Source organism: Onychostruthus taczanowskii, unplaced genomic scaffold (assembly GCF_017590055.1).
Source record: "Onychostruthus taczanowskii isolate IOZ18803 unplaced genomic scaffold, ASM1759005v1 scaffold13, whole genome shotgun sequence".
NCBI classification, from domain to species: domain Eukaryota; kingdom Metazoa; phylum Chordata; class Aves; order Passeriformes; family Passeridae; genus Onychostruthus; species Onychostruthus taczanowskii.
In genome coordinates, this window is record NW_024498462.1 from 6,990,950 (window position 1) to 7,016,888 (window position 25,939).

Consider the following 25,939-nt stretch of genomic DNA (forward strand, 5'->3'; position numbering starts at 1 on the left):
GTGTGTGTGTGTGCGTGTGTGTGCAGCTCGCCGGGCCCGGCGCTCCGCACGGCTCCGCACGGGCACGGGGAGGCCGGAGCGCGGCGGGGACGGCGGATCCCGGCCCGGGCAGCGCAGGGCCGCTCTGGGGCAACCGCGGCTGTTCGGCGAGGCCTGGGGCAGATCCCGGGGCGGGCGGGCGGTGACCAGGACCCGGGGGACACCGTGGGGCCCGCCGCTGCCCCGGCACCGCTCCGGCCGCGCTCCCGCTCCGCGCCTGGCAGCGGCCGCCAGGGAGCGCTGCGCCCGCCGCGCTGGCCCCGCCATGGCGGCTGTTTCTCGCGGTGTCTCGCGCGACCGTGACGCGCGGCCACGTGACGCGGCGCCGGCCGGGCCGCGCCGTTCGGCCCCGAGCGAGTGACGGGAGCGGAACCGGGAGCGGAACCGGGAGCGCGACGGCACCTGCGGGGCGGGGCCGCCAGGGAACGGGGCCGGGGGCGGGGCAGGTGACGGGGGAGCTAAGGCTGGGCCGGGCCGCCTCTTCCCGGTGGCTCGCAGCGAGCCGCGGCCTGGTCCACACGTGGGGCCTGGTCCCGCCGTACGCGCCCGGGCCCGGCGGGTGCGCGCCCCTGGCGGGGTTCGGCCCCGCGGCCTTTGCCCACCATGCCGCCGCCGGCAGAGCCGCGGCCGGAGGCGGTGGCCGAGCCGGAGCCGGAGCAGTGGCGGCAGTACAACGAGACCGACCGGCAATGGGCGCTGCGCCGCCGCTTCATCCTCCGCCACCTCCCCGCGTACCCCGGCGGCGCCATCGACCAGCTGCTGGCGCTCTCCGTGCTCTGGACCAACCACGTCTTCATGGGCTGCAGGTGAGGCTGGGGCCCCGCGGGGCGAGCCGTGCCGCGGGGCGGGCAGGAGCGGTGGCAGGCAGGCGGGACGGGAGCCCCCGCGGGGAGAAGGGGCGCAGGCTCCCGCGGTGGCCAAACCTCGGCTCCAGGTGCGTTTTAGGAGGTAGCCACAGAAAGAGCTGGGATGAAAGGGGCTAGGGGAGAGAACTTCTGTGCCTGGCCAGTTTTGTTTGCTCGAGTGTTTGTATGGGGAGGGGAGCAAGGCACTGCAGAAGTTCATGTGTGTTTTGCAAGGAGTTCTTGGTGTCCTGCCCCAGGACTCGTTAAGCTTGTGGTGCTGTGTCATTTAAATGAGGAGACAGCTTCCCTCTGAGCACAAGGCAACCTGTACAGTGCCCTGAAGGCTCTGCTTTTCTGGGAGAAGTGAACGTGGAGAGGGAAGGGGAATCCTTTCATCCAGCCCTACCGACCATAGCCAGGTTGTGGAGATGTGCAGAAGCGTCACCCGCGTTCCACAGACGCCTTTAATGGTGTGACTGTTTTTAACTGGACGGAAGCAGTTCTTAACGACCAACTTCTGCAAACTGTGGCACATAGATGGACTTTTAATAGTGTTCCATCCCACAGCCTTTGTGCCATCTCTACAGAGCAAAATCAATATCTTTAAATACACATCTGCCTGTTTCCTTTTTTTTTTTCCCCTGGATCATGTACTAAACTGTTCTGCCCTGCAAGCACTAAAATTTAGCATAGATTTTAAACAGTTTCCAATTCCAAAGCTTGAGCAATATGTTGAAATTGAGAATATACATGTATTCTTCATATAGAGTCTGTGTGGTCCATGTTAATGTGTTTGTGTGCTGTCTAAATGGGGACCTTCTCTGTGCCAGGGCCTTTGGGAGTGATGCACTAAACAGTTACAGGTGCTGCTAATAGACGTGAACAGCTGTGTGGGAAGGTTTCAAATCCCAAAAACTGATGCAGTTTAAACCTGTCAGTGCACATACTTTCTGTGATGGACTCCTTCACCTGCAGCTCTCAGGGGAGAGGAGATTTGGGCAGGATGCAGTCTGGAGCCATTATCAGTGAAGGTGTTTCCCCAGAGCCGGTGTGCCTGGCTGGGAGCACTGCCTGGGAGCATTCTGTGCTGTTCAAACAATTCTAGCTTTACTACAGTTGCCTGGGGAAGGAAGGGACCTGCAGCATTCCCTGGAACTGCCTTTGGTGTTTGGGAAGAGCTGTTGTTGATTTATCAAGTAAATAGCTTCAAAGTTTGAGGGATTTTTGTTGTTTTCCCTTAAGTTTGTTGGCTGGGGTTTTGTTTAGTTTTGTTTTCCCAATGCTGATTTCTTGCCAGCTGAAGGCAGCCTGTTTGTGGGACAGCTCAGCTGGTTACAGCAGGTGCTGGCAGTGACAGTGATGTGGGTTCAGTCCCCTGTGGCCATTCACCCGAGCCTTGGGCTCCATGATCCTTGTGGGATCCTTCCTACTCACACTGTTCTGTGGCTCTGTGAAGAGCAGATCAGTCTTTGCTATGAAATCTGAGTGTTCTGCTGGGACATGATGTGGAGAGCATGCAGAAGGCTCAGAAAACATGCTCTGTGAGGAAGGGGTTAAGTAAAAGGCTTCATTTAGTTTAGGTGTGGATGAGAGAAGGCGCTCCTGTTCCCAGATATGTTAAAGGTGGCTGAGAATAGGGGCAGTGGTGCAGGAGGGCATTATGCTCCAGAGGTACAGGCATCAGGATAAGGGGTAACCTATTAAAGTCACAGCAGGGAGACTTCAGTTAGGTACTGGAGGCACTGGGTTCCTCTGGCCAGGTTAGAAAACACGTGTTGAGACTGGTTGATCTCCTGCCTGCCCCCGGCTGAAATATGAGCCCCAGAGGTCTCCATCCTTCTGAAGAATGACAGGTGTCAAACCTGACACTGTTCTTGCACCCTGCTGGAAAGGGACATTGTCTGTCACAGGTAATGTCACCCTGTCCCTGTAAGCCAGAGAGAGACAGATTCCCACTCCTCTCCCCTTTGGCTGCAAGAGGATGAAGCTGTGTCCTGGTTTGAAGGAAGGTGTCTGCCAAGGAAGGTGGGAACCTCCCTTGGAATGGAAAATACAACCCCTTTCCTCTGAATTATTATAAGTTTGAAATTATGGGGCTTTCAGGCAAAGACATGGGAAAAGGAACAGCAGTTGGTGTCAGTGTGTGTGCACTGTGTGTACAGTGTAAATGTGTGTGTACAGTGTGTCAGCGTAAATGTGCATGTACATTTGTGTGTCAGTGTGTGTGTACAGTGTGTCAGTGTAAATGTGTGTACACTGTGTGTCAGTGTGTGTGTATACATTGTGTGTCAGTGTGCATGTACATTTGTGTGTCAGTGTGTGTATACATTGTGTGTCAATGTAAATGTGTGTACAGTGTGTGTGTACAGTGTAAATGTGTGTGTACAGAGTGTGTCAGTGTAAATGTGCATGTAACAGTGTGTCAGTGTAAATGTGTGTGTATACTGTGTGTCAGTGTACACTGTGTGTCAGCATAAATGTGTGTGTACATTGTGTGTCAGTGTGCATGTACATTTGTGTGTCAGTGTGTGTATACATTGTGTGTCAATGTAAATGTGTGTACAGTGTGTGTGTACAGTGTGTGTCAGTGTAAATGTGCCAGTGTAAATGTGTATGTGTCAGTGTGTGTGTACAGTGTGTGTCAATGTAAATGTGTGTACACTGTGTGTCAGTGTGTGTATACATTGTGTGTCAGTGTAAATGTGTGTACACTGTGTGTCAGTGTGTGTGTATACATTGTGTGTCAGTGTGCATGTACATTTGTGTGTCAGTGTGTGTAAGTGTGCACTGTGTCAGTGTCAGTGTGTCACTGTCTGTGTGTCTGACCCTGCAAACAGCAGCGGCCCCCGCGAGCCGAGCGCAGCCCCAGCCCAGCCTCCCCTCCCTGCAGTTCCAGGCACGGCCAGCAGGGGCGCTGCTGGCTCCCGGCCGGCAGGGGGCGATGCTTCCCCCGGGGTGGCAAACAAAACAAACAAAACAAAATAAAACGTAACAAAAACTGCGCAGCCCTAGCGGGAGCTTCAGGGTCAGGTGGACACCGAGTGCAGGGTTAAAGTGTAGCAAAAAAAGCCCGAGGCAGCGCAGAAAACACGGGCTAGGCTGTCCTCCTCCCATGCCAACAGCAAGAGAGGGAGAGGAGCTGAGCCCAGCCCCTCACCCCCTGGCCAGAGTCTCATGGAATCTTTGAACTTCCAAAGAGAAAACCCTCCAGGTAAGAGAGTAGCAAGCTGCCCACTTCCTCCACTTTGGCCATTTCTTTAGTCTCTCTTAGGTAAGTCCTGGTCATTATTTTCTCTTAGTAACAGAAGGGACAAAATTTCATGAGAGAAAGAAACAAAAGGAAAAATCCTAACTCCCAACAGGGTATCACCACTATCTCATCTCCCTTTGATCCCTCCTGGAATTTTCTTCCCATTCCTGGTTCCACTGCCTCCACTGAGGGCTGAGCTGTGCTAGTGAAGCAGAGACTGGAGTAGTTGTGTTCAGAGTTCTCCCAGGAGTTTATATGGATCTAATTTCTGCTTGGTCCTCTAAATCAGGAGCAGAGAAAGCCTTTCTTGAGTGGAGCTTGAGTAGATTTCCAGAGTCCTTGGAACAGCCCTATTTAGAAGCTGGTGCAAATCCTTGCAGCCCTGGCTGTTGGGACAGCTGTGGGCAGTGCCCACGGCTGCTTTCTGACTTTGGAAGGTGAGCCTACCATGGGCCAGGTGCAGCATTGCTCTTCCTCCTTTCTGAACCATGGTGTGAAGCTGTCAGAGGCTGGTGTCAGGCTGTGTTTGTAGGCTCTCCTTGGATAGAAAGGTCTGGGCTTTTTCCTGTTCAGCCTCAGTGTGCAAACGGCTCAAAATCATGTGACAGATCCCCAGAGCAATGGAAAACTGAGCTGGTGGGGGATGTAAGGCCTGGAGGGATGGAACAGGGCTGTGCCATGCATGTCCTGCTTGTGTGGGACTGTGGGTGCTGCAGCAGGGTCAGAGTTTGCTCAGAGCTTGTCACAGCCACCTCACCTCTTGTGGTTCAGGAACGTAAAGCATTTCAGTTACAGCACCCAGCTAGAATTTAGCTTGGCTTTTTAAACAGAGGTCGATGAAGGCTGAGTAGTGCCTTTGTCACCTGACGTGGCAGTTGTGTTGGTGACATGCAGGCTCTGGCTGCTGCCCCACACAGGACTCCAGTGCCAGTCTGAGCTCCTGTGTTTGATTCACTGAAGCTGCTGCTCCTCTCTCACACCCAGTATTCATTAGTGCCCCTGGCAGCTGTGCCAAATACTGTGTTGTGTCAGATAATGTATTTAAATTTCAGTTTAGAACGCTGTCAGTGTGGTGGCTGCATGGTTAATGAGAGGTGGGTTCGTGCAGAGCCAGGTCACTGGTGTGTGGCTGTGTGCCCGTGCCACAGCAGCTGTGGCAGGGGGACAGTGGCCAGTGCTGTGCTCTGCTCCAGCAGGGTCAGAGGAGCATCTCCCTCGCACCAGGGCAGCTTTAGTTCTTGTTTTACATACCAAAAGCTTGTGTGTGCATGCGTGCTGCCCCTGGGGCCGGCTCTGAGTGTGCTGCTGTTGACCCCTCGCAGGTACGGCGTGCAGGTCATGGAGAAGGTTCTCAAGATGGCTGAAGGCATCGACATTGGGGAAACGAGGTGCTACGAGCTGGTGCCCAACAGGAAGCAGAAGAGACACCGCTCTCCATCGGACAGTGAGTACCTCTGCCGTGTTAGTGACCTTCCCTGTCCTGTGTGAGGGCAGCCCTGGCAGCGGGGGACGCTGGTGTGCCACGGGGCTGCCTCCGGGACAGCCGGCACAGCACACTGGAGGGAGGTGCCCGTGGTGCGCTCTGCTGGACTGCAGGCGGTTCCCCCTCCTCTGGCACGTGCATGATTCACACACAGTTCTGTCTTTGCTTCAAAAAATACCATTTTTCATTTCAATTGTCAGGTAATTGGTTTCCCCTGGGGATGGTGTCTGGAATCAAATACCTGTCTGGCTTTGTCTGCTGTGGTGAGGTGTGATGTTCTGACCCTAGGAAGGGTTGTACATGTACATAGTGATGTTCAGCTCACTGATTTGAGTTACAGCCTGCTTGGAGCTTTGAGGGGATGGGGAGTAGACATGATGTGTAGTTTTGGGGTTTCTTTCCCCCCTGCTGGGCCTGGAAGAGTGCTGTATATGTCAGCTCAGTCCATGGTCTTAGGGATCAGCGTTCCCACTGTTGCTTTTCCAGTGGAGGAAGTGCAGCGGGCAGAGAGGGCTGGCAGTTGGATGGCTCTGTCTGCTGGCTGCTCCATGGCACCTTCAGAGCTGCCAGCCCTCCCTCTGGAGCGGGGCGGGAGCTGCGCGGGCAGGCCGGTGTCAGTCAGCTGTGTGAGGCACAAATGGCCACGCAGCGCACGACTGCTCTGGGCTTGGGTATGATTTCTAGCTCTGCCGAAGTTGCTTCCCTTACTTTGACAGCCAGCAGTCTTTCTGTGCTTCCATGGGCCAGCTGCAGAACTGAGGAGGTACTGTTCTTCTCCGTGTTTTGTCTGTCACAGGCAGCAGCCCTGGGGGTTCTCCAGGGCTTGTTGCACAGACGGCATAATGAGCTGTTCTACTGGCAAGAGCCTTTAGGTGCTGCTGCAGTGCAGCCGTCAAAAACAGACGGGGAAGAAATGCAAACCTAGCCATAATTCACTAAAACTGATAAAGGATTTAATGCATAAGAGCTTTGTCACCTGGTTTCAGCAGGAAGGAAGGGCTGTTTGTGCTGCGTGCAGGTGTTGTTTTCAGCTGCAGAGAGCTGGGTGGTGGTACCTGTGCTGTGGTGGTGGATGTCTAGACAGCCTGACCTACAACAAGGCCACACACGTTGGCACTGGATTAGGCAGCATTTCCCAGCACTGAGCTGGCCTTTTGCTCCTCCGATGAAATTACACACATGTACCACGTCAGCGTGTGGGTGCTGAATCTTCCACAGGAGAAGTCTTGTGTAACCATCTCTTCTTAGATGTAACTTATTTGCTTGTCAGCTATTTGATTCTCCCCTTCTGCAGTAGCTGTGCACACCAGGATAGTCTGTCTCATTTGCATTTCTTCTGGTGAAGAAACAAGAGGTCTGTCAGTAATGGGGCCCTCAGTCGCTGCAGCTGTCCCTTGGGGCTCAGGCAGATTTCTTCATGTTTGCTGCCCTTTAGCCCAAAACAATTACACTGAGAAAAATGTGCTTCTGTTAAGTCAGTAACAGCCCTGTGTGTTTTGGAAAGGAGGGTTTGGTACCACTGTGTTCCACCTCAGATGAGGAGACCTGATGATAAAGTAGTTTATCTATAGTAGTTTATCTATCAGTTTATTTATCAGATGACATCATCCTGCAACCCTGCAGCAGAGTCAGAGCTGAGGTTCTAGTCCTGCTCTGGTGTTCTGTCTTGTTGACCATAGTTTTACTTATTACACATTTTAGTAGATTTGAAGGGATTAACTTCAGAAATGACCAGATAGGTCAGTGGGCAATGCTGTAAGGCAGTATCATGTGACTAAATATCTAGAGATTTTTGTGTGGTAGCTGTGAAAGTGGAAATACCACTGTAGTGACCCGCACAAGAATGACTGGTTGTCTTTAATGAATTGTGAATGTCTTTTGGAAGGAAACCTTTTGAGTTTTGGCTAAGAAATGCAAATCCAGTGTTCAGAGCCTGCAGGCTCCTCTTGAAGATCACTTTCTGAAAACATTGTCTCCCTGTCATAGCACATATTGGTAATTGTGCAATATTCTTCCATCTCATAGGTCCGGAGCCAGAAGAGACTCCTGAGCCACCCAAAAAGGTGGTCCCCAAGTTCCGAGTGCGACCACGCTTTGAGCCCATACATTTTGTCGCCAGCGCTGAGAAGGATGGCAAGAACAATTCTCTGGATAACCAAAGGCAGGAGGTGAACCAGGAGGCAAATACAAACAGCGTGGCACAGCCAGCTGAAAACTGTACAAATTCTTTTGTGAATGCACGAGAGGTGAATCCCCAGCTCTCCAGCTCAGCTGGGCTTGGCTTTACAGGCCCAGCAGCAGCAGCCAAGAAGGCTGTGAATAGCGTGGACTCTACCACAAGCAACGCCGTGCAGGTTTCTGTTTCCCCTTCAACTGCCCCGTCTGCATCAGAGACTTTCCCTCCATCAGCAATAATGCTGAAGCAGAGCTTTATGGAGAAACTGTCAGCAGCTGTCTGGAAAAATCTTACTAATCCAGATGCAAACACTGGGACGGATAAAATTAACTTCACGTACCTTTTGACACGTTCGATTCAGGCATGCAAGACAAACCCTGAATATATTTATGTTCCTCTGAAAGAGATTGCTCCTGCTGACCTGCCCAAGAGCAAGAAGCTGCTGACAGACGGCTTCGCTTGCGAGGTGCGGTGTCAGAACGTCTACCTGGCCACCGGCTACGCCGGCAGCAAGAACGGATCCCGGGATCGAGCCGCGGAGCAGGCAGTGAAGCTGCTGAAGAAATCCGTGGAAGTTCGAGTTGTTCAGCGGAAGTTCAAGCACACCTACCACGAGGACCTGGTGGTGTGTGAGGCAGGTGTGTGTCGCCCAGATTTCCCTCCCGCTCTCAAACCTCATGAGGAGTTCGTAGTTGCCAACAGGGACTGTGTCCCAATGCAGCCCGGTACTGAATCCATGAAGGGTTCCACGAATACCAACAAAGACTGGACTAGTTTTGTCCTCACAGAGAATGCCAGCGATGCAATAGGAATACTTAACAATTCTGCCTCATATAACAAAATGTCTGTTGAATATAAGTATGAATTAATGCCCAACCGCTCGTGGCGTTGTCAGGTGTATCTCCAAGATCACTGCCTGGCCGAGGGATTTGGCACAAAAAAGACCAGCAAGCACGCGGCAGCTGAGGAGGCACTGAAAATCCTGCAGAAGATGCAGTCCAATATAGCATCCCTCAAAGTGACCCAGGTGCAGAAAGTGGGCTGCTCATCACGGGGCTCTGGGAGGAAGAAGGACCTGAAGGACCTGGTGATCTACGAGAACTCCAGTAACCCGGTGTGTACCCTGAACGACACCGCCCAGTTCAACAAGATGACGGTGGAGTACGTCTTTGAGAGGATGACAGGCATGCGATGGAAATGCAAGGTGATGCTTGAAGATGAATTCATCGCAGAAGCAGTTGGAGTGAAGAAATCTGTCAAGCATGAGGCAGCAGAGGAAGCCGTGAAAATCCTCAAAAAGACTCAGCCAACTGTTGTTAATAACCTGAAGAAAGGCACCACTGTTGAAGACGTCATCTCCAGAAATGAGATTCGAGGTCGATCAGCAGAGGAGGCTTTCAAACAGAAGATCAAAGAAGACAACATTGGGAACCAAATTTTAAGAAAGATGGGCTGGACAGGCGGTGGCCTAGGGAAGGATGGTGAAGGAATTAGGGAGCCTATTTCAGTAAAGGAGCAGTTCAAAAGGGAAGGACTTGGGCTTGATGTGGAAAGGGTGAACAGAATCGCTAAGAGAGATATTGAAGAGATCATTCGAAACTATGCACGTTCAGACAGTCACGTTGACTTGACTTTCTCTAGAGAACTGACCATGGATGAGCGGAAGCAGATACATCAAATTGCCCAAAAATATGGTCTTAAAAGTAAATCCCATGGGCAGGGATACAACAGATACTTGGTGGTGAGCAGGAAGCGGCGCAAGGAAGATCTGATAGACCAGCTGAAGCAGGAAGGCCAGGTTGGGCATTACGAGCTTATCATGCCCCAAGCAAACTGAGGTGAGGTGTCCCCTTTGACCAGAGACTGAGTTTCCTTGCCACTCGACTAAAGACAGAGATGCTGCATTTTTCTCGTGGGTAATAATGACATTAAAGTCTTTTACTTTGGCAATATAATTTCTAAAATGTTATTAGGTGTTTAGAACCGACCGAATTCTGTTCAAGCGCATTAGCACAACCCAAAAGCAGTAGTGCTGTTACTGTATGTGTCTTTGATATTACTTGTTCCTTCACATTTTAATAGTTTTGTAATAGCAAACACACATGTCCAACGAGAAGGAATTTGACATAATTTAAAATTATAGGTCCCTTGCTCTTGTTGAGCAAGGAAGGAAAAAAAAAGCTTTTTGAAAAAAAAATTAAAAAGCAAAGGAAATGCAGTCTGGGGGCATAAACTTGTATGTAAAATTGGTATTAATTTCAACAAAAATAAAGTTTTATTTCTGGAAAAAAAAAGGTTTTGTCACACTTTGTATTAAAAAAAGTGTGAAAACTTGATTATTCTTGAGAAACACATATATCAAGGTCTTGTCTCTACTGTGTGTATATGTACAGTATGTAAACTTAACCAGTTTAGTGGTAGTTTCATTCATAGATTTCTGCCTTGAGTCTCCCATTCTGAGAGTCACTGAAGGCGCCTTCATTGCCAGCAAATGGGACTGAGAGAATTCCAGCGTTTCTGCCTTGGAGAACGGTTGACATGTGCAGATACCATGGGGAAGTGTGAAATATAAAAACTGGAGGTAAATGCAAGAGCCCACGCTCAAAGATGCTCATGTAGCTTGTGGGGACTGTTATATAACTTATTTTTTTACTTGGAATATCAGCTCTTTAATCCTGAACAAAACTGCATCTGTGCCTGGTTATTTCTCTGCTCCATCCCTGTACCGGTGTTTATGTCTGGTGAGGGGGATTTCCCAGGAAACTCCTGGCCTTGCTCTGACCACGTGTGAGTGTGGAAGCTCTCCAGGGCCAGCTTATGCCACTGGGAGGCTGGAGTGCTCCCCTCCTTTACTGGGAAGCAGCCTCTGGCCTCCATCTGCCAGCAGGGTTACAGGGCACAGTGCTCTGTGAGCCTTGGACAACACTCCCTTCAGGCTTAGGAAGCTTAAAGGACAGCAGCTGACCTTGGAAGAGCCAGGAGTGGGCATGCCCAGAGGTGCTTGTTACTCTGTCAGCAGTGGGGTCTGCAGGTGCTTCTGTACCACTCAGCCAGTCCTAATGCAGTGCTTTTGTTAGGTCTCCTGTTGCCATGTCTCAGCCATCACCTGCCACTTTCTGCTGCTTTTACTTGCCTCTCCAAATCTTTACACTCTCCTCTACCTTTTTTCTCACCTCTTGTTCTGTTCTGGTTTTAAATGCTCTCAGGGCTGAGGTGAGGGAGGATGCCTAACCTGGTGGTGAGCAGTTAGAGGGATTTTAGGAAGAGGAGAGACTGCCCTGGCAGGTGAGACTCGGGAGGCAGAGACCAAGAGTCCTCTCCTCTCTGCCTGGCTGCAGCACAGCTTCTGCTGGCTTGGTCTGCTCAGTAACAACTTGCTCCTGCTGTGAAAAATAATATGGCAGTAAATTCTGAAAGTAGGTTTTTTTTCCCTTTTTTTCCCTTTTGTTTGGAGTTGGTTTTTGTGCATTTCTTCTCCCTGTGTCTGAGTTCTGCTCTCAGGAATGCTGGATTGTAGCAGATGGTGCTGTAGGAGTGGAAGAAGCCTGGTACTTTCTAGGGAAAGAAGTGAAGCTCCTCCTCCCTTGCTTGGGTATGCACCAGGTGGTTAGAGCTTGGTGATGCCAAGGAAGGCAATAAGAGTTCCACTGATCCAAGATGAAAAATGCCTCTTTTGGGAGAGGTGGGGCCTAGCTGTAGTCACGGTAGCCTCAGCGGGGGAGCTGGATGTTGCCTTTCCTGTCCTGGGTCCAGGCTGTGACCCCTGTGCCTGTGCAGGACTGGTGGGGACTCCGCAGCGTCGCTGTGCCCAGGGGCCTGCAGAGCCTCAGCCTCCAGGAGAGGCACCACGGCCATGGTGGAGGCTGTGGACAAAGGCCTTGCTGAGCGAGGTTGAAGGTGAGATTGATTTTCTCTGGCAGCTCTGTGCTGCTCATTTCTGGCTGCTGTAAGAGTCCACTCTGTGGGTTTTTTAAACTAGTGAAACAAACACAAGAATGGTGGAACTGCTGCGAGGGCCTCTGTGGCCTGAGAGTCTCAGCTCCCTCAGAAAGGGTTGTGGCATTACAGCTGCCCCTAGTAAGGCACAAGGCTGTTCTGGGGTACAAGCTCTCACTGCAGGTACAAATCTGCATTAAAGTTTTTGAAAGAGCCCAGCTACTTGTACAGAAACCAGCTCCTGTTATCTGCCACTCATCACAAATCCTGTTGTCCACCTGCTAAGACAGGAGGAAAGTAAATGCACTTCCTGCATCAACAGCACAGAAGTTGCTGTAGTAACTCGGGGCCCAGGCTCCTTTGTGTCCCTGCCCTGCAGCCAGCCCTGTGTCCCTCTGTGCCCCAGGCACGCCTCTCCCCAGTGCTGCCCGCAGGAGGAACTGGCTCAGTGCTGGAGCTTCACCCCACACCCAGCTGCTGGCAGCCCAGTCAAATAAGCACAGTTATACACTTCTTGCCTATTTATACAATAAGCACTAAGGTTACACTTTATTTACAACTTTTGAAAAATGTACAGTTTCTTACATGGGTTACTTGTGCAAAGTTATACTTTTCAACTAACAGACCAATGTGCACACAAAAGACACCGGAACAGGGGACAACACAATTGCAGGTTCCATCCCACACTGCTGCTTAAAGTTCTGTATCCAAAGGTACAAACTTGCCTTACAAAAGAAGTGACTGGACTTACAAATGTTTTTTTTCAGAATTGAAAAAATACTTCCATAAAACTGAAGGGAACGAACTCAAGCATGCAGCAGTAGCTCACACAAACCCCGCGGTCATCTAGGAAGAGCAGAAACTGCAGACTCGAGTGCCTACCCTGGACCTAATTCAAACTGCCCACAAGACACGGTTAGATCCCAAACAACTTATCTTTCTCAGCTAAAGATAAGGGGCAGGAGAAAGACACCGAAGGAGAGTAATTCCATCGCTGGAACAGGTCAGGTTTTACCTCTTCCTTAATGTGGAAGGCCTTTTGCTGAGTACCACAGCTCTGCCTGGTTTTGTCCAGTAATGCCTCGGTGACAGGACTATGGAAACCTACTGACAGTTTCTGTAGGCATGTCCTTTAAAATAGCAATAAAAAAAAGGGCTTGTTTCTCACCCTCGGCAAAGATCCAAGTACCACAGCCATAGTGATTTATGTAGGTCTGTACATAAATCTTGCATGTGAAGTGCAGAAGTAACAAGCATTCCAGGGTCTTACTAAATCTTTGAATTGGAATCAATTGAAGAGTTGATTTTTTTAACATGAGTAAAGGAGTTGATAAACCAATGCAAAAGGGAAACAAAAGATGATTTCTTCACCCAGTACTTAGAAATGCAGTGGGGTCTAAACCAATAGTAGAGGTAAGTGACCAGCCCGGACACATCAGCACTTTAGTTAATATCAGTTAAAAAATGTGTATGTATATAAACATCCCTTTTATCAAGCTACACATAAGCATCACTGTGTATAACACAATTACAATTAAAAGCTTAGTGTACACTACAGAAATGCACAATACTGCCCTAAGACTGGAGAGGGACCACAGAAAATGAATTCATCAGTAACTCTTTTGCAAGTAACCCAAGTACAGAACGTCTGACTTCAAAGTGGGTGCGTTCTGATGTCCAAGGAGGAGAAGCTTCAGCAAGGGAGGGTGGCAACAGCACAACAGCTATTTTGCTTGCAAAGTAAATGCTAGGAGGAAAAAGGTGACTCGGACACTTTGTTTATTTTCCTCATCAACAGAGTGTTCATTTGCATCATCCTGGGTCAACAGTCACGCCAGCTCTGTTCTACTATTGCAGAAACGCGTTTTTCATATTCCCGCTTATTCTCTTGGTATAGCTGAGCTGCCTGGCTGTTTGCTGGGCTGTTCGGGTTTGGCTCATCCAATAGGGACTGTGCAAAGAGAAAGAGATCCTTAGGCAATACCGAGTACAGCTTTGCAACGCATCCTCCAAGGCACCCGCACTAGTGAGAGCAGAGATGTTACCCAGGTGCAGCCTGCAGCCATTAGAGGCTTTGGCCACAGTGCCACCCCGGCACAGTGCAGGTGACAGCCAAGCATTGCTGGAGGGCCCCTGCAGTGACCACCTGTGTCACTGCCTGGGCAGGATTCACACTTTGCCAATATCATAGCTGCTAGCACCTGTGTCACTGCCCGGCCACTTCACACCTGGGCAGGATTCACACTTTGCCAATATCATAGCTGCTATACTGCCTCTTAGGAAAGGGGGAAAAAAGCTTCCCGAGCTGTTTTTGTCAAAGCACCCTAATGTAATTCTGTCTCTTCATGCAGAGTTCTTTTACCTGTATGGATGTTAAGATGGAGGAGACATCATAAGTGGGGCTCCAGCGATTCTGAAGGATATCCAGACATATACTACCGTCTGCATAGACTGGAAAGGGTCAAAAAAACCAGCTTAAAACACAACTTGTACAGCTACTGCCTTTTCTCCCTAGTATTGCCCACTCCTGAAAACCTATGTACAGACACACTGCAACAGTCCAGTGTCTGACAGGCTGAAATCCTGCAAACAGGCCTCCAGGTAGGAAGCAGTGAAGCTCCTCGCCAACAGAAGCCTGCAGTATTTAAACTCAACCCCTCGTTATTCTCTCACCAATTTCTCTGTGTCATTGCAACTACCACCGTGGAAAACCATGAACAGATTTTAAGATAAAAAAATTTTAGCTACCAGAAGTGAACCAAACAAAGAACACCCACAAACAGTTGTTCACACTCAAGGTTTCCCCGTGAAATCTCTACAACAGACTTCAGTCACCTGACTGACAGCAGCTCCAGGAGAACCTTCCCTCCCTGCACTGCTCCCACACTTGCCATGTTGGAAGGTTTCTGGTATTTCTGCACAAAGGCAAGGAATACCTCTCCAGCCTTTAGTTATCAAGGAAGGGGATTAATTAAACAATCCTGCTGTCACTGGCTGTAGCTGCACCCTAACACTACACTTCATGGTGCATCATTCCTACAGGCATTTTGGGAAGTGACAGACGACAGCTGCATTCACTGGTGTCACTATGCTATGTCTCAATACATACAGACAGAGTCCAAAGCACTGCTATTTAAGTACAAAACATCCTTCTGTAAGGCTTATCAGGCAGTTGAGTGTCTCATCAGTACTGTGCTGTAACACCTGAAAGGTAAGAGGCTCCTTTTATTGCCCCTTTCTTCTCAAGCCTGAGCACTGCTCACATGTCCGTCCTCACCACAACTACACCACCACACTGGAACTGTGCTGCCTTTTTAGTGGAAACTCTTGTAATAAACAGACCTTTTATACAGCAAGCTATAACAAAAACCACCCCAGCCCTCCCTTCCCCACCACCAAACCTCCAATAAAACAGCAAAAGTAAACCCAAGCATTGTGTAAGTACTTACCATTTGGATGAAACATTTTAGAGACAAATCTGACAGTAGGTGGCTTATTTGGGTATTCTTCTGTGAATTCTATTGTAAGTTTGAAAGTTCCTAGAGTTGAAAGAGAGATAAGCAACCTTTATTCAGCATGAATTTACACAAGGGATCAGTAAGTAGCATTCCCCCACAATACACACAAACACCACTGTGCTCACACAGGCATGATGGATATGGAACACACACTGCAATCCCACAGCAATTCCTTTACTCCCGTGGAGTTAATCATTAACACTGAAGTCCCAGACAGTACTGGTGCAAGAGTATTTCCTGTGACTTACTTTTACTAAACCAGTCGAAAGGTTTATGTGGGGAAATAAATCTGCCCTTGGGGTTTTCTTCCAGAGAGCCTAATCCCAGTGCACTGTGCAAAAACCAGCAGTGGGTGTAGAACCATCTGTGTAACATCACGTCATTTGGTGAGTCCTATCTATGGAAGATGCTGCCACAGCAAGGACCTTGTAATTTATTTCCTCTAAATTAAAAAATAAAGGCATATTTCTCAACTACTTTAAGGTAATCAGGTCTTGCAGAAAAGTAGTATTGAATGCAGCATCCAAATCTGATATTGGATACAAAAATCCAGTATTATTAAAATATAAACCTGCCCATCCTAACTGGGCATCCAGTGAAAGACTGATTGAGCAGAAACAGAAAACTGTAGTTGAGTCCCAGTCCAACCATTTTAACAGCCTGCACCACCATAAGTTACTTTAGCCCTTCTCCTCAGGCTATAACAATTTGAGAATAAGAAGTCTGTCAACTAAGCTGCACGTGTGGGTTCAGGGGATTAAGGGCTACTCCTGATTCAGCTCGGTAACCAAGGAACCTCCCGACTCCACTGCAGGGCACGCAAGCTCCTCCCAGCCACGCTACCAGCGGAGCGGCCAGCCCAGAGGCAGCTTGGGACGTTCCTGGCCATGCCCAGAGAGAGCAGCTGAAGCACATTCACACAAACACACGGCTCTCCTGCACAAGGACTGCACCTGACACTAACAGGAACAGGCTGCTGGTGGGGCATGCTGCCTTTTTTGAAAGGACATCCTTCTGTATCAGTGATGGATGAGTCAGGCTCCCCACGTCCCCCCCACACTCAGTGTCCTTGCTCCCTATTGGGAGGGAGTTTTCCAGCCCTAACATAATGAAGTTATTCCTTTGGCTGGCACACACGTGCCAATAACTGGTAAGCCAGAGAACAGATTTTTGGTTTTCCTTTTTTTTTTTTTTTTCCAGATCATCAAGGACCTACAAGATTTCCCAGGGACTCCCTTCTTTATAAGGAGATAAACTGTAACACTGAGTTGCAAGAAATGAAGGTCGTTGCTTTGACGTTCCAGTTAGCAAATGAAGACACAGCACAGATGCTTCAGCACTTTCTCTACAGCAGTGGGAAGTCTCAACACCCTAAAAATAAGTTTATGCATGTTTGGTTTTTTATTAGCAGCCTAACAATGTAACAGCAGAGAGCCAACACTATGCTATCTCACTGTGAAACAAACGAGCCAGAACAGCAGAGTTAGGATTGTTCAAATTAGTGGAAGTCTGCAGTGGTGTTTTCAAGTTCACTCCAGCTTAGTCCAGTGGCACAGAGCCAGGTCTGAGATCAGCTTGAAACCAAGGACTGGGAAGTTTGGAACAGTTTCTACCAGCTGCAAACATCAGCCCCTTAGAACCAAATGCTGAGAGATTTGACTCCAGATATTCTCAGCTCTCCCTACCCCAGTTCTAGTTCTCAGGAGCCTCCTCCTGAAGGAGTGACTAAGCAAGCAGTAGGCTGAAAACCAAGCAAAAACCATCACACAGGTTTGAGAGTAACAGGAGCAGTTTGGTATTAGAATGGATTTAAAACTCCTGAAAGAAAGGGAAGCTGTTGTGCTGTCCAGAGACAGGACAGTGCTACTTTTAACACAAATCTGAGCAAGGGGCTCATCTGGAGCAACATCCAGCTGGAGTATCTATCTACCTACTCAGATTTCCAAGTCAGGGCCCAGAGTGGCAATGGCTCTTTGGAAATGCTCCACAGTGTGCAAACCCGCACTACTGAGCTTTATTAAAGGGGACATCCAGAGATGTGACACACCAAAGTCCAAGGGTCACTCACACTCAACAGGTATCACAACACACTGCTGGGGATGAGGCCTTCTGGGTCCAGTCCCTTCTGTCAATAATTTTAATGCTTTCATCTGGTATTTCTCACAACTTACCCTAGACAGACATTTTTAAACCATGAATTATCATATTTACTGCCATTATTGATATTGGGATCACCACTAATCTTAGGCAACCATTCTCTTTTCTGCCCTGTACTTACCTTGTTGATCCCTCCTACCCCAGGATTTGAGACCCTGACACAGCCAGGAGAGGCTCTGCACAGCCCGTGCACCAGCCCCAGCTACTCCAGAGAGCAGAGCCCGTGTCCCTGCAGGGCCCCCTCACTGCAGCCCCCAAGATCAACCCCTTCATTCCACCGCCCAAAAAGCAGGGATGATTCACTCCTGCACCAGGATAAAGGATCCATATTCCGTGAGCAAGGCATAAACCACACAGAAGACAAATGCCTTGTGTTCTCTGCTCAAGCCTCCTGCACAATCGCAGCAAAGCAGGAACAACAGCTGAACTACCTCAAACTCTGAGCCAGGAATCCCACACTAACCACAGCACCATCACCCAGCTCCAGAGAAGGACTGGGACAGCCTGGATTTCCATGGCTGTGCCAGCATTACCGCTTTAGATGCCACACACAGAGGTTCTCAGAAATACGGTGAAGGGCAGGATAAATATCCGCAGGGTCCTGTGCAGACACCTGCAATGGAACCCTCTGACACCAGAAGATGGAAGCTGTGCTGCTGATCTAAATCAGTGGCTGCTCCTAAGCTGAGCCAGCCTGCACACCGAGTTGTGAAAACACCCTCCAAAGTCTGGGGGTGGAGGAGGAGGGATATCAGCTGCAGAATGCTGCACAGCAAGTAAACAAATGTGTTTCAACTTCGGGTTTGCAGCCCAGACAAACTACGCCACCCCAGAAGCCGCAAGCAGAGAAGGGCCTCACCAGAACAAGGACAAAGAACACGAATTCTCATGATGTTGGTATCATTATACCTCTAGAATAACAACCCTCCCCAAATTTCACAGGCTACTTTCACAAGAACTAAGCTATCTGAAATTTTACAGTATCACCACAGAGTGAAAGAGCCTAAAAATGAAAAAGAACACTGACCTGCAAAGGCTTTATGAGAATGATTATAGAGTTTGTGCATCTTCGAGTCACAAAGGCCTGTGCAGTTGCAAAGCAAGTCCAAACTGACATGCTGTTAAATTACAATTACCTACATGAAGCTGAACTGCCTCTGGACTGCACTACCATTACCTGAACTGTGCTACTCCACTCACTGAATGGGAAAGCACAGCTGAGGCACCAACAAGCCCTATCTCCAGGCTCCACTCAGTGCTTTGTTATCTGGGAAAGTAAGATGCATCCAGAGAGGAGGAGATAAGCAGATATCCTGCAACACAAGACACATCTGCTTTCCTGAGCACACACTGTGAAAACAGACTTTGCTGAGAAAGGAGCAATCCAGCACACCCTGAGATTACATGATGACATCGAGCAAAGCAGGACAGCAGCAGCAGCCCCAAGCATCTGCCTGACCCTCAGACTGCTGTGAGTGCAACATGTCCTCAGTGCCCACGATAAAGACACGCTGCTGCCTCAGGAAGCACAGAGCCAATCAATGTCAGGGCTCTCAAAAGCAGCCCTCAACCTTCTGCAACTAAATGGAAATATATGGAAAAAAGCCCTTACAGCATCTGTTAAGCACATGCTGAGCTGGAAGAGCCTGAGCACGGCAAGAACCTGTGTTTCAGCACACTGCAAGGAGACAGCTTTCTGCTCCAAGCAGTGAATCACTCTATCAGCAGCAGTGCTCCCAGAGCCTAAAGCAGCTCTAGCAACCCCCACTGAAGTTAAGTGAGCCCTTCTTTAAGGGTTACCAAATGAGACAGCAAAACACATTTAGTCTAGCTGTTCTGTTATGCAATGTTTTAAGTCCAAGTTCTAAACATCAGACTGCTGAAGCTGCTACTCCAGCAAACTTCTTAACTAATGAAATTCATTAAAAACAAGTGAGTCTTCAGTGTTTTCTTAGGCCTGAAATATCTGAGGCCTTCAAAATCTTCACAAAGAAATACAGTCTGCAATTCAGAGGCACATCCACAGGTGCTACCTCCATGGATAAACAAAGACAAGGGAGTTAGCCAAGAACAACATAAGAGTTAAGGAATTTTTCCTATGCTTTTGTCATGAGTCATGGAGATCTAAGATTAATTATAGCCTACACTGAAAGTACCCTAAAAAATGCATCACCGATTTCAGTTAGACAGCATTTCATGTCCAACAGGTTTTCACAAGATGCTTGAGCACTCATATAGCACCAGTAAACCTACCAAAGTCACTAAGGCCAGATGGAAACTACAGGTATGTCACCAGGACCTATTCAGTCAGCTTTTAAACTTAAACAGTCTTTTCAGTCTTAAGTGCTGAATGATATCAATTGTAGCAGAGCAAAATAAATGACAAGAAAAAGCCACTCTTCTGAACTTCCTCAAACATTCAGCCCATTTCCTACTTCAGCTGACTCACACTGGAACTTGCTCACAGAACACTTCCAGCATCAGAAAAAACCAGAACTCAAACAAAAGACAACAGTTCTATGCCAAGTTATTGATGGTCACCCAAACATGAATGTCCCTAAAAACACGATCCACAGTTCAACAGATAAGTTAGTAGAGACCCTTAAAACGACTTAAAGTAGATGTAGCAACTACATACAAGACTGTACAAGCTGATTTATGTTTTTTTGTAAGTAAACACAGCAATCTAAACCTACACCACTTTCTGAGAGCAGGATTAGAAAACCAGTGTTTACATCAATCAGGCACACGTGTGTGGTCAAGTGAGCATGCACCCACGTCCCCCCCGCCGTGTCCAGGCCCACAGCTGTTGCAGCGACACCAAGGCCGCGTCAAACCGCAGCAGTTCACCCCGAGACAGCCAAACCCCAGCCCCGCACGCCGCACTTACCGTCCTCGAAAGGGGTCCCCTCGGGCCTGGAGAAGGGAAAGCAAAGCACAGCGTTACCCCGCTGGCAGCCCGGCTCCAACCCCCCGGCGGCTGAGCGGCCCCCGCGGCCCGCCGCCCCCTTCCCCGCCGACTCACCCGAAGATGACGGCGTTCCACACCATGATGTTGTTCTCAGAGGGGGCCCCGCTCACCCCGGCCGGGGGATCCTCCTGCAGCCTGCGGGGCACAGGGACGGTGAGCGCGGCCTGCGCCCCCGCGCTGCGCAAACGGCGTAGCCCGCCCCGGCAGCGGCCGCGCCGCGCAAACGGCGTAACCAGGCCCAGGACCGGCCGCCCGCGCAAACGGCGTAACCCGGACCGGCGGCCGCCGCTGCGCAAACGGCGTAACCCGCGGCAGGCAGCGCCGCCCGCGCTACGCAATCAGCGGAGCGCGCCTTGCCCCGCCGCCATGTTGTGCTGCCCCCTCCTCCCCCGGTAGCGCTCGGCCCTTCGTCCAGCTCCCGCCCGCCCGCCCCTTTCCCCTCGGCCCGCGGCCTCGGTACCTCTTGAAGTCCCGCATGAGGCGCCTACGGGCCGGAGTGGACATGGCGGGCTGAGGGTTATAGCTCAGGCATACACTGCCGGAGGGAGCGCCGGGCGCGGCTGACGTTCGAGCTCCGACTGAGGCGGCGGCGGCGCTGACGGACAGGAGCGATCGCGGCCTCTACCACTACGGCGGGCGCGGGGGGGGAGCCTGGGCTGCACCGACTCCTGCGCCGGCAGCCCGACGGTCCCGGGATGTACCAACGGCGCGGGGAGAGGGGGGCGGAGCCGGATGTGGCTGAGCCCCCGGCCCAGCCTCTACCACCACGGCGGGGGGCGGTGCCCGGGGGCGGCACCGACGGCGGCGGAGGGCGGGGGTGTGACGTCACAGTGGCGTCACGGAGGGGGCGGTGGCGCTGCGGGCTGGGACCAAAACAGTTCCTTAGGGAGAGCGCCGGCCCGGCCGGAACGGGATCCATTGCCGCCCCCCGGGCCAGGCAGGGCTCCAGCACACAGAACGGTGTCTAGGGAAGACAAACGCCATCACTCCGAATTCCCCCCTTCCTCCTTGTCCCCCAGATTTCTGAGCTGAGCATGAGCCCTGTGCTCTGGGGCATCCCTGGGCTCAGCTGGGCTCGGCTGTCCTGGCTGTGTCCCCTCCCAGCTCCTTGTGCTCCCCCAGCCTCTCGCTGCTGGGCTGGGCTGAGGGGCAGAGAAGGGCTCGGCTCAGGGTAAGCCCTGCTCAGCAGTAACAAAAACATCTCTGAGTCACCAGCACTGCATCCAGCACAAACCCAAACCACAGCCCCACACCAGCTACTGCAAAGAAAATTAACTCCATCGCTGTCAAAACCAGCACAACCTGCTACACTGCATTTTCTGCTTCCCCAGAGAGTGTTTCCAAGGAAAAAATAAGCTATTTTCCACGTTTCTTTAACAGCTTTTGGAAATACAGAATCTCTCAGCTGTCGTGTAAAGCAGGCTGGCTGGGCTGTGTTTCCCGAGTTTTTCCTCACTCGTAATTTCATATAATCCAGCTGTGTGGGGCGGCTGAAGAAAGAAGCACGGGAGAAAACCCAGTGAAAGAAAGTTCCCGTTGTTACCACGGCCGCGCTGCGAACCTGCCGCTGCGGGCCGGAACCGTGCGAGCTGCGGGCGCTCGGCGAGAGCAGCTCGGGGCAGCGCCGGGCCCTCAGGGCCGCGGCAGCCCCGGGAGCCGCCCCGGCGGGCGGGGCCGGCGCGGGGGCCGGGCCAGGCGCTCCGAGCCCGCCGGCCCCGAGCCCGCCGCCGCCATGCCCAAGGTGGTGTCGCGCTCCGTGGTGTGCTCCGACACCCGCGACCGCGAGGAGTACGACGATGGGGAGAAGCCGCTGCACGTCTACTACTGCCTGTGCGGGCAGATGGTGCTGGTGCTCGGTGAGCCGGGGCAGGGGCAGGCCGGAAGGGGCAGGCCAGGCCGCGGCCCGGCGGCGCACAGGGCCCGCGCAGGCGGCGGCGGGGTGCGGGTCCGGGATGTGGGATACGGGTGTGGGATACGGGGTGCGGGTTGCGGGTTCCCGGCGCCAGCCCGGCCCCTCGCTCCCCGCAGATTGCCAGCTGGAGAAGCTGCCGATGCGGCCCCGGGACCGCGCCCGCGTGATGGACGCGGCCAAGCACGCCCACAAGTTCTGCAACGCCGAGGAGGAGGAGAGCGTCTTCCTGCGCAGGTGGGCTCTGCATCCCCCGGCCCCTGCATCCCCCGGGCCGGGAAGGGGCTGCCCTCCCCCCGGCTGGGAGCTGCCAGCCAGGCACGACACCCTGTGTCCGTGTGCTCTGCTCAAGCGCTGCCTCTCTCCCCCAGGCCCGAAGGCATTGAGCGGCAGTTCAGGAAGAAATGTGGCAAGTGAGTGACCTGTTTGAGTCTTTGGAGTGATTTTTAGAATCTTTTTAATGAGGAATCCATAGGAATCCAGAATCTGGGTTTCCTCTCATATTTCTGTTTCCAGGTGTGGACTGCTGCTCTTTTATCAACACCAACAGAAAAATGCTCCTGTGACGTTCATTGTTGATGGTGCTGTGGTCAAATTTGGCCAGGGTTTTGGGAAAACAAACATATATACTCAGAAACAAGAACCTCCTAAAAAGGTGATTTGCTTTCCTAAAGGTGTTGTGTATAAAATAACTTAATGGTGAGGGGACAGGGGAGAGAAAAGAAAAAGAAAAGGACCTCTGAACAATAATTCATTTTGGTGTCTTGTCCATGTCTCCCTTAAGTTTTCTTTGGCAGTGGTCACTGCAGCTTGAAGTCCTAGCACTAAAGGAGAGTAAAATCAACTCTAAAATCTAGACTGTGCCTGATGTTTAGGCTCAGCTAACAGAAAGTGTCCACTTGTAAGTAGGTCAGGTTGGTAGCCTGCACAGTGATTCTCAAAGTCTGGCTCATCTACTGTATATCAGTGAGCTTGCTTCTGGTAATGAAACCTTTAAGCCCAGAAATCACTGAGCATAATTCCCCTTTGCCACCCACAGAGTTCAGGTAACCTTGATGGCTTGCATAAGAAGCCTTAAAACCTATGGAAGGACGAAGCAATCCCTACTGGCACAACTGTTGCCAGGGTTTAACAGAACATTCTTGTTTTTCACCCAGGTGATGATGACCAAACGGACCAAAGACATGGGCAAGTTCAGTTCTGTCACAGTCTCCACAATTGATGAAGAGGAGGAGGAGATTGAAGCGGTGAGTTTTGGATGCCCTTAGTGGCAGCCACATCTGAGCTGGGCAGAGCCAGCAATGGTCTCACTGTTTGGATGAGATATTGTTACTCTGGGGTTTGTGTGTGTATTTCAGAGGGAGATTGCAGACTCGTATGCACAGAATGCAAAAGTGATTGAGAAGCAGCTGGAACGCAAAGGCATGAGCAAGAAAAGGCTACAAGAGTTGGTGAGTTTTTCTTTGGTGCTGAACACAAAGCTCTGAGATGTGTTGGCTTTGTACACAAAAGCTATCTTGCAGATCAGACTGAAAGTAGAGAGCGGTCCTGGTATAGTCACAGGCAGCTTGCAGCTTTGTGAGGATGAGATTTCCTTTATAAGTTTTATAAAGATGTTCTAGTCCCCCTGAACTTCAAATTGCACGCCATTGCCTGGAGAGCTAACTGAGAGCAGCCAGCAGAGCGCTTGCAGGGAGGCTTTCTGTGACCTGTCGGACGAGGAGCAAGGGAAGGGGAAACCAGGCCATGGCTTTGCCAGCCTGCTCTTGTGCCTGCTGGGCAGAGCAGGTCACTGCCATGAGGCACCAGGGCACTGCCAGGCTCCTGTGGAGGATCTGCAGCTCAGCTGCTACTGCACGGGGCACTCGAAGAATGAATGGCAAGAACATCACAACTGATCTTACCTCCTGTGACAGGGGGTAGTAGGTGGAAAGGGGGAGGAAATGTGCAGCTTCCATCTGAGAATAGAAGGTATGAAATTGCCTCTTGGGCAGTTGGTTTTGGGCTTTTTATGATTTTAAAGATGGTCCTTGTTTTGTACATCAGCAAAGCACTTGAGCTACTCTTGCTCCTGGTTTTGGAACTGAAAAGGTCGCTTGGTCAGACAAGAAGAGTGAACTTAATTGGAGCACTGAAGGGAAAATTATCCAGACATGATTTAATTCTACTTTAATTTTCCTGTTCAGGCTGAGTTGGAAGCCAAGAAAGCCAAGATGAAAGGAACCCTGATTGATAACCAGTTCAAATGAAATGCTGTGTATCTGCTGGGTATTTGGAGACAGGAGAAAACTACCAAGAGCTGTCACAGTTCTGTCAACAAAGCAGAAGTAACAGACAACGTTCAAGAGTGGCACTGTGCTGCTGCCAGCTTGGAGGATGAGAACCCCTCTGGATCCCTCTGTAAAGTGATACTCTGGGTACCAATCTTAACTTGGCACTGGAGGCTTTGCTCAAACTGCAGTTCCCTACAGACCCAGTGTTGTGAGCAGGCCATTCCAGGCAGAATATTTATTTCAAGAAAGTCTTTGCTGGGTGCCTTCCCAAGTTCACCTTTAGATACCTGTCTTTTTATTTTGTAGCTTTCAAATGTGTTTCCTTGAATACATTAGGATGACGGGTAACTGTACAACAAAGAAATCCTTACAAAAGTAAGCTCTATGCCTGTTGTTCATTTTGTTATTTTAAACATATCCAGAAGGTGCAGCAGCCTGAGCCATGCCATTCCAACAGTCTGGAAGGACTGGGATGCAAGGCCTGGGCATGGTGCTGCTGCTCACCCTGACCTGCCAGAGGCAGCCAGCACAGACTGGGCTGCTGCACTGCAGTCTCAGCTCCTGCTGAACATCACAGGGCTGCAGTTGTACAGAATTACACTGTCACAGCAGACACATACCAGAGTGTAAAATCCAAGCCTGTTTTAAACTACTGTAAATAAAAACTGCTACTATGGAGTTCAAATACTTGGTTGGAAGTTACTGATACAGCCAGTGATTATTAAAGAATACAACTGCACATCTGCACTAGCCCTTTGGGCAAAACAGTATCAGTTTTCGGAGCTGTGAAATGTGAAGGAAAAATTGTTTTGTATTTTTCCTTCTGACCACTAAGGGCTTGGATAGACAACATAATACACCAGTTTTTAAAGTACCCTGTTTGGGTAATTGTACTTTGTGCCTCTTGCATGATATAATAACAGTGTTCTCTAGCCCATGTCTTCATTGCTCTCTACTGGATTAAATATCATGTTACAGATTTGAACTAAAATACCTCTCCTGAGATGTTTTTGCTCTACCAAATAAATGCATCATAAAATGCAAGCAATGAACAAGATGCTTCCATCTCCCACAATTGTTATGGAAAACTTTCTATAATCAATAAATATTTTCCATCTGGCTTTATAGTCCTGACTGGGAAAACTCAGATCTGTGTACCTAAGGATCTATCCTCTCTTTCTCAGGAAAACAAGGAGTAAAAGAGGGAGTGAACTCTGCCCAGAGCCAGCAGAGATGGGTTGGTAGATCCTGGGACAATTTAATGCCAGGCTGGTAAGCAGGTGTTCGTGTTAACTCATGCAGTGCTGATCTTGTTCCCTGCTCACCACCTCTCATCTGAAGCCTATCTCCAGAAGAGCCCGTGGTGGTGTGCAGTACCTGGG

General features: G+C 50.3%; 3 protein-coding genes across 3 annotated transcripts; 2 read left to right on the forward strand and 1 right to left on the reverse strand.

Annotated features, from left to right (window-relative positions):
• Window positions 1-345: 345 nt before the first annotated feature.
• NKRF (NFKB repressing factor) lies at window positions 346-10,087 on the forward strand. The gene is made up of 3 exons (XM_041396636.1): window positions 346-845; window positions 5,457-5,578; window positions 7,643-10,087. The coding sequence occupies exons 1-3, from the start codon at window positions 643-645 to the stop codon at window positions 9,628-9,630; spliced, it is 2,313 nt and encodes a 770-aa protein (XP_041252570.1). The 5' UTR covers window positions 346-642; the 3' UTR covers window positions 9,631-10,087.
• A 2,156-nt stretch (window positions 10,088-12,243) lies between these two features.
• UBE2A (ubiquitin conjugating enzyme E2 A) lies at window positions 12,244-21,144 on the reverse strand. The gene is made up of 6 exons (XM_041396638.1): window positions 20,836-21,144; window positions 20,430-20,510; window positions 20,295-20,320; window positions 15,179-15,268; window positions 14,092-14,180; window positions 12,244-13,680 (listed from the first exon to the last, which is right to left on the reverse strand). Exons 1-6 carry the CDS (start codon window positions 20,877-20,879, stop codon window positions 13,552-13,554), a joined length of 459 nt encoding a protein of 152 aa, XP_041252572.1. The 5' UTR covers window positions 20,880-21,144; the 3' UTR covers window positions 12,244-13,551.
• Window positions 21,145-21,324: 180 nt separating this feature from the next.
• On the forward strand, window positions 21,325-25,548 carry STEEP1 (STING1 ER exit protein 1). Its single transcript, XM_041396637.1, has 7 exons — window positions 21,325-22,231; window positions 22,404-22,521; window positions 22,656-22,697; window positions 22,801-22,939; window positions 23,442-23,531; window positions 23,643-23,735; window positions 24,471-25,548. Exons 1-7 carry the CDS (start codon window positions 22,108-22,110, stop codon window positions 24,531-24,533), a joined length of 669 nt encoding a protein of 222 aa, XP_041252571.1. The 5' UTR covers window positions 21,325-22,107; the 3' UTR covers window positions 24,534-25,548.
• Window positions 25,549-25,939: the final 391 nt, after the last annotated feature.

Excerpts from the sequence above, each read along its gene's own strand:
- NKRF (XM_041396636.1), top strand. The coding sequence starts at position 643 with ATGCCGCCGCCGGCAGAGCCGCGGCCGGAGGCGGTGGCCGAGCCGGAG. Across the intron at positions 846-5,456 it reads CACGTCTTCATGGGCTGCAG|GTACGGCGTGCAGGTCATGG; the intron begins GTGAGGCTGGGG and ends GACCCCTCGCAG. Across the intron at positions 5,579-7,642 it reads ACACCGCTCTCCATCGGACA|GTCCGGAGCCAGAAGAGACT; the intron begins GTGAGTACCTCT and ends TCCATCTCATAG.
- UBE2A (XM_041396638.1), bottom strand. The coding sequence starts at position 20,879 with ATGTCCACTCCGGCCCGTAGGCGCCTCATGCGGGACTTCAAGAG. Across the intron at positions 15,269-20,294 it reads GGGGACCCCTTTCGAGGACG|GAACTTTCAAACTTACAATA; the intron begins GTAAGTGCGGCG and ends TTTCAACTCTAG. Across the intron at positions 13,681-14,091 it reads CCATCTTAACATCCATACAG|TCCCTATTGGATGAGCCAAA; the intron begins GTAAAAGAACTC and ends CTCTTTGCACAG.
- STEEP1 (XM_041396637.1), top strand. The coding sequence starts at position 22,108 with ATGCCCAAGGTGGTGTCGCGCTCCGTGGTGTGCTCCGACACCCGCGAC. Across the intron at positions 22,522-22,655 it reads GAGAGCGTCTTCCTGCGCAG|GCCCGAAGGCATTGAGCGGC; the intron begins GTGGGCTCTGCA and ends TCTCTCCCCCAG. Across the intron at positions 22,698-22,800 it reads TTCAGGAAGAAATGTGGCAA|GTGTGGACTGCTGCTCTTTT; the intron begins GTGAGTGACCTG and ends TTCTGTTTCCAG.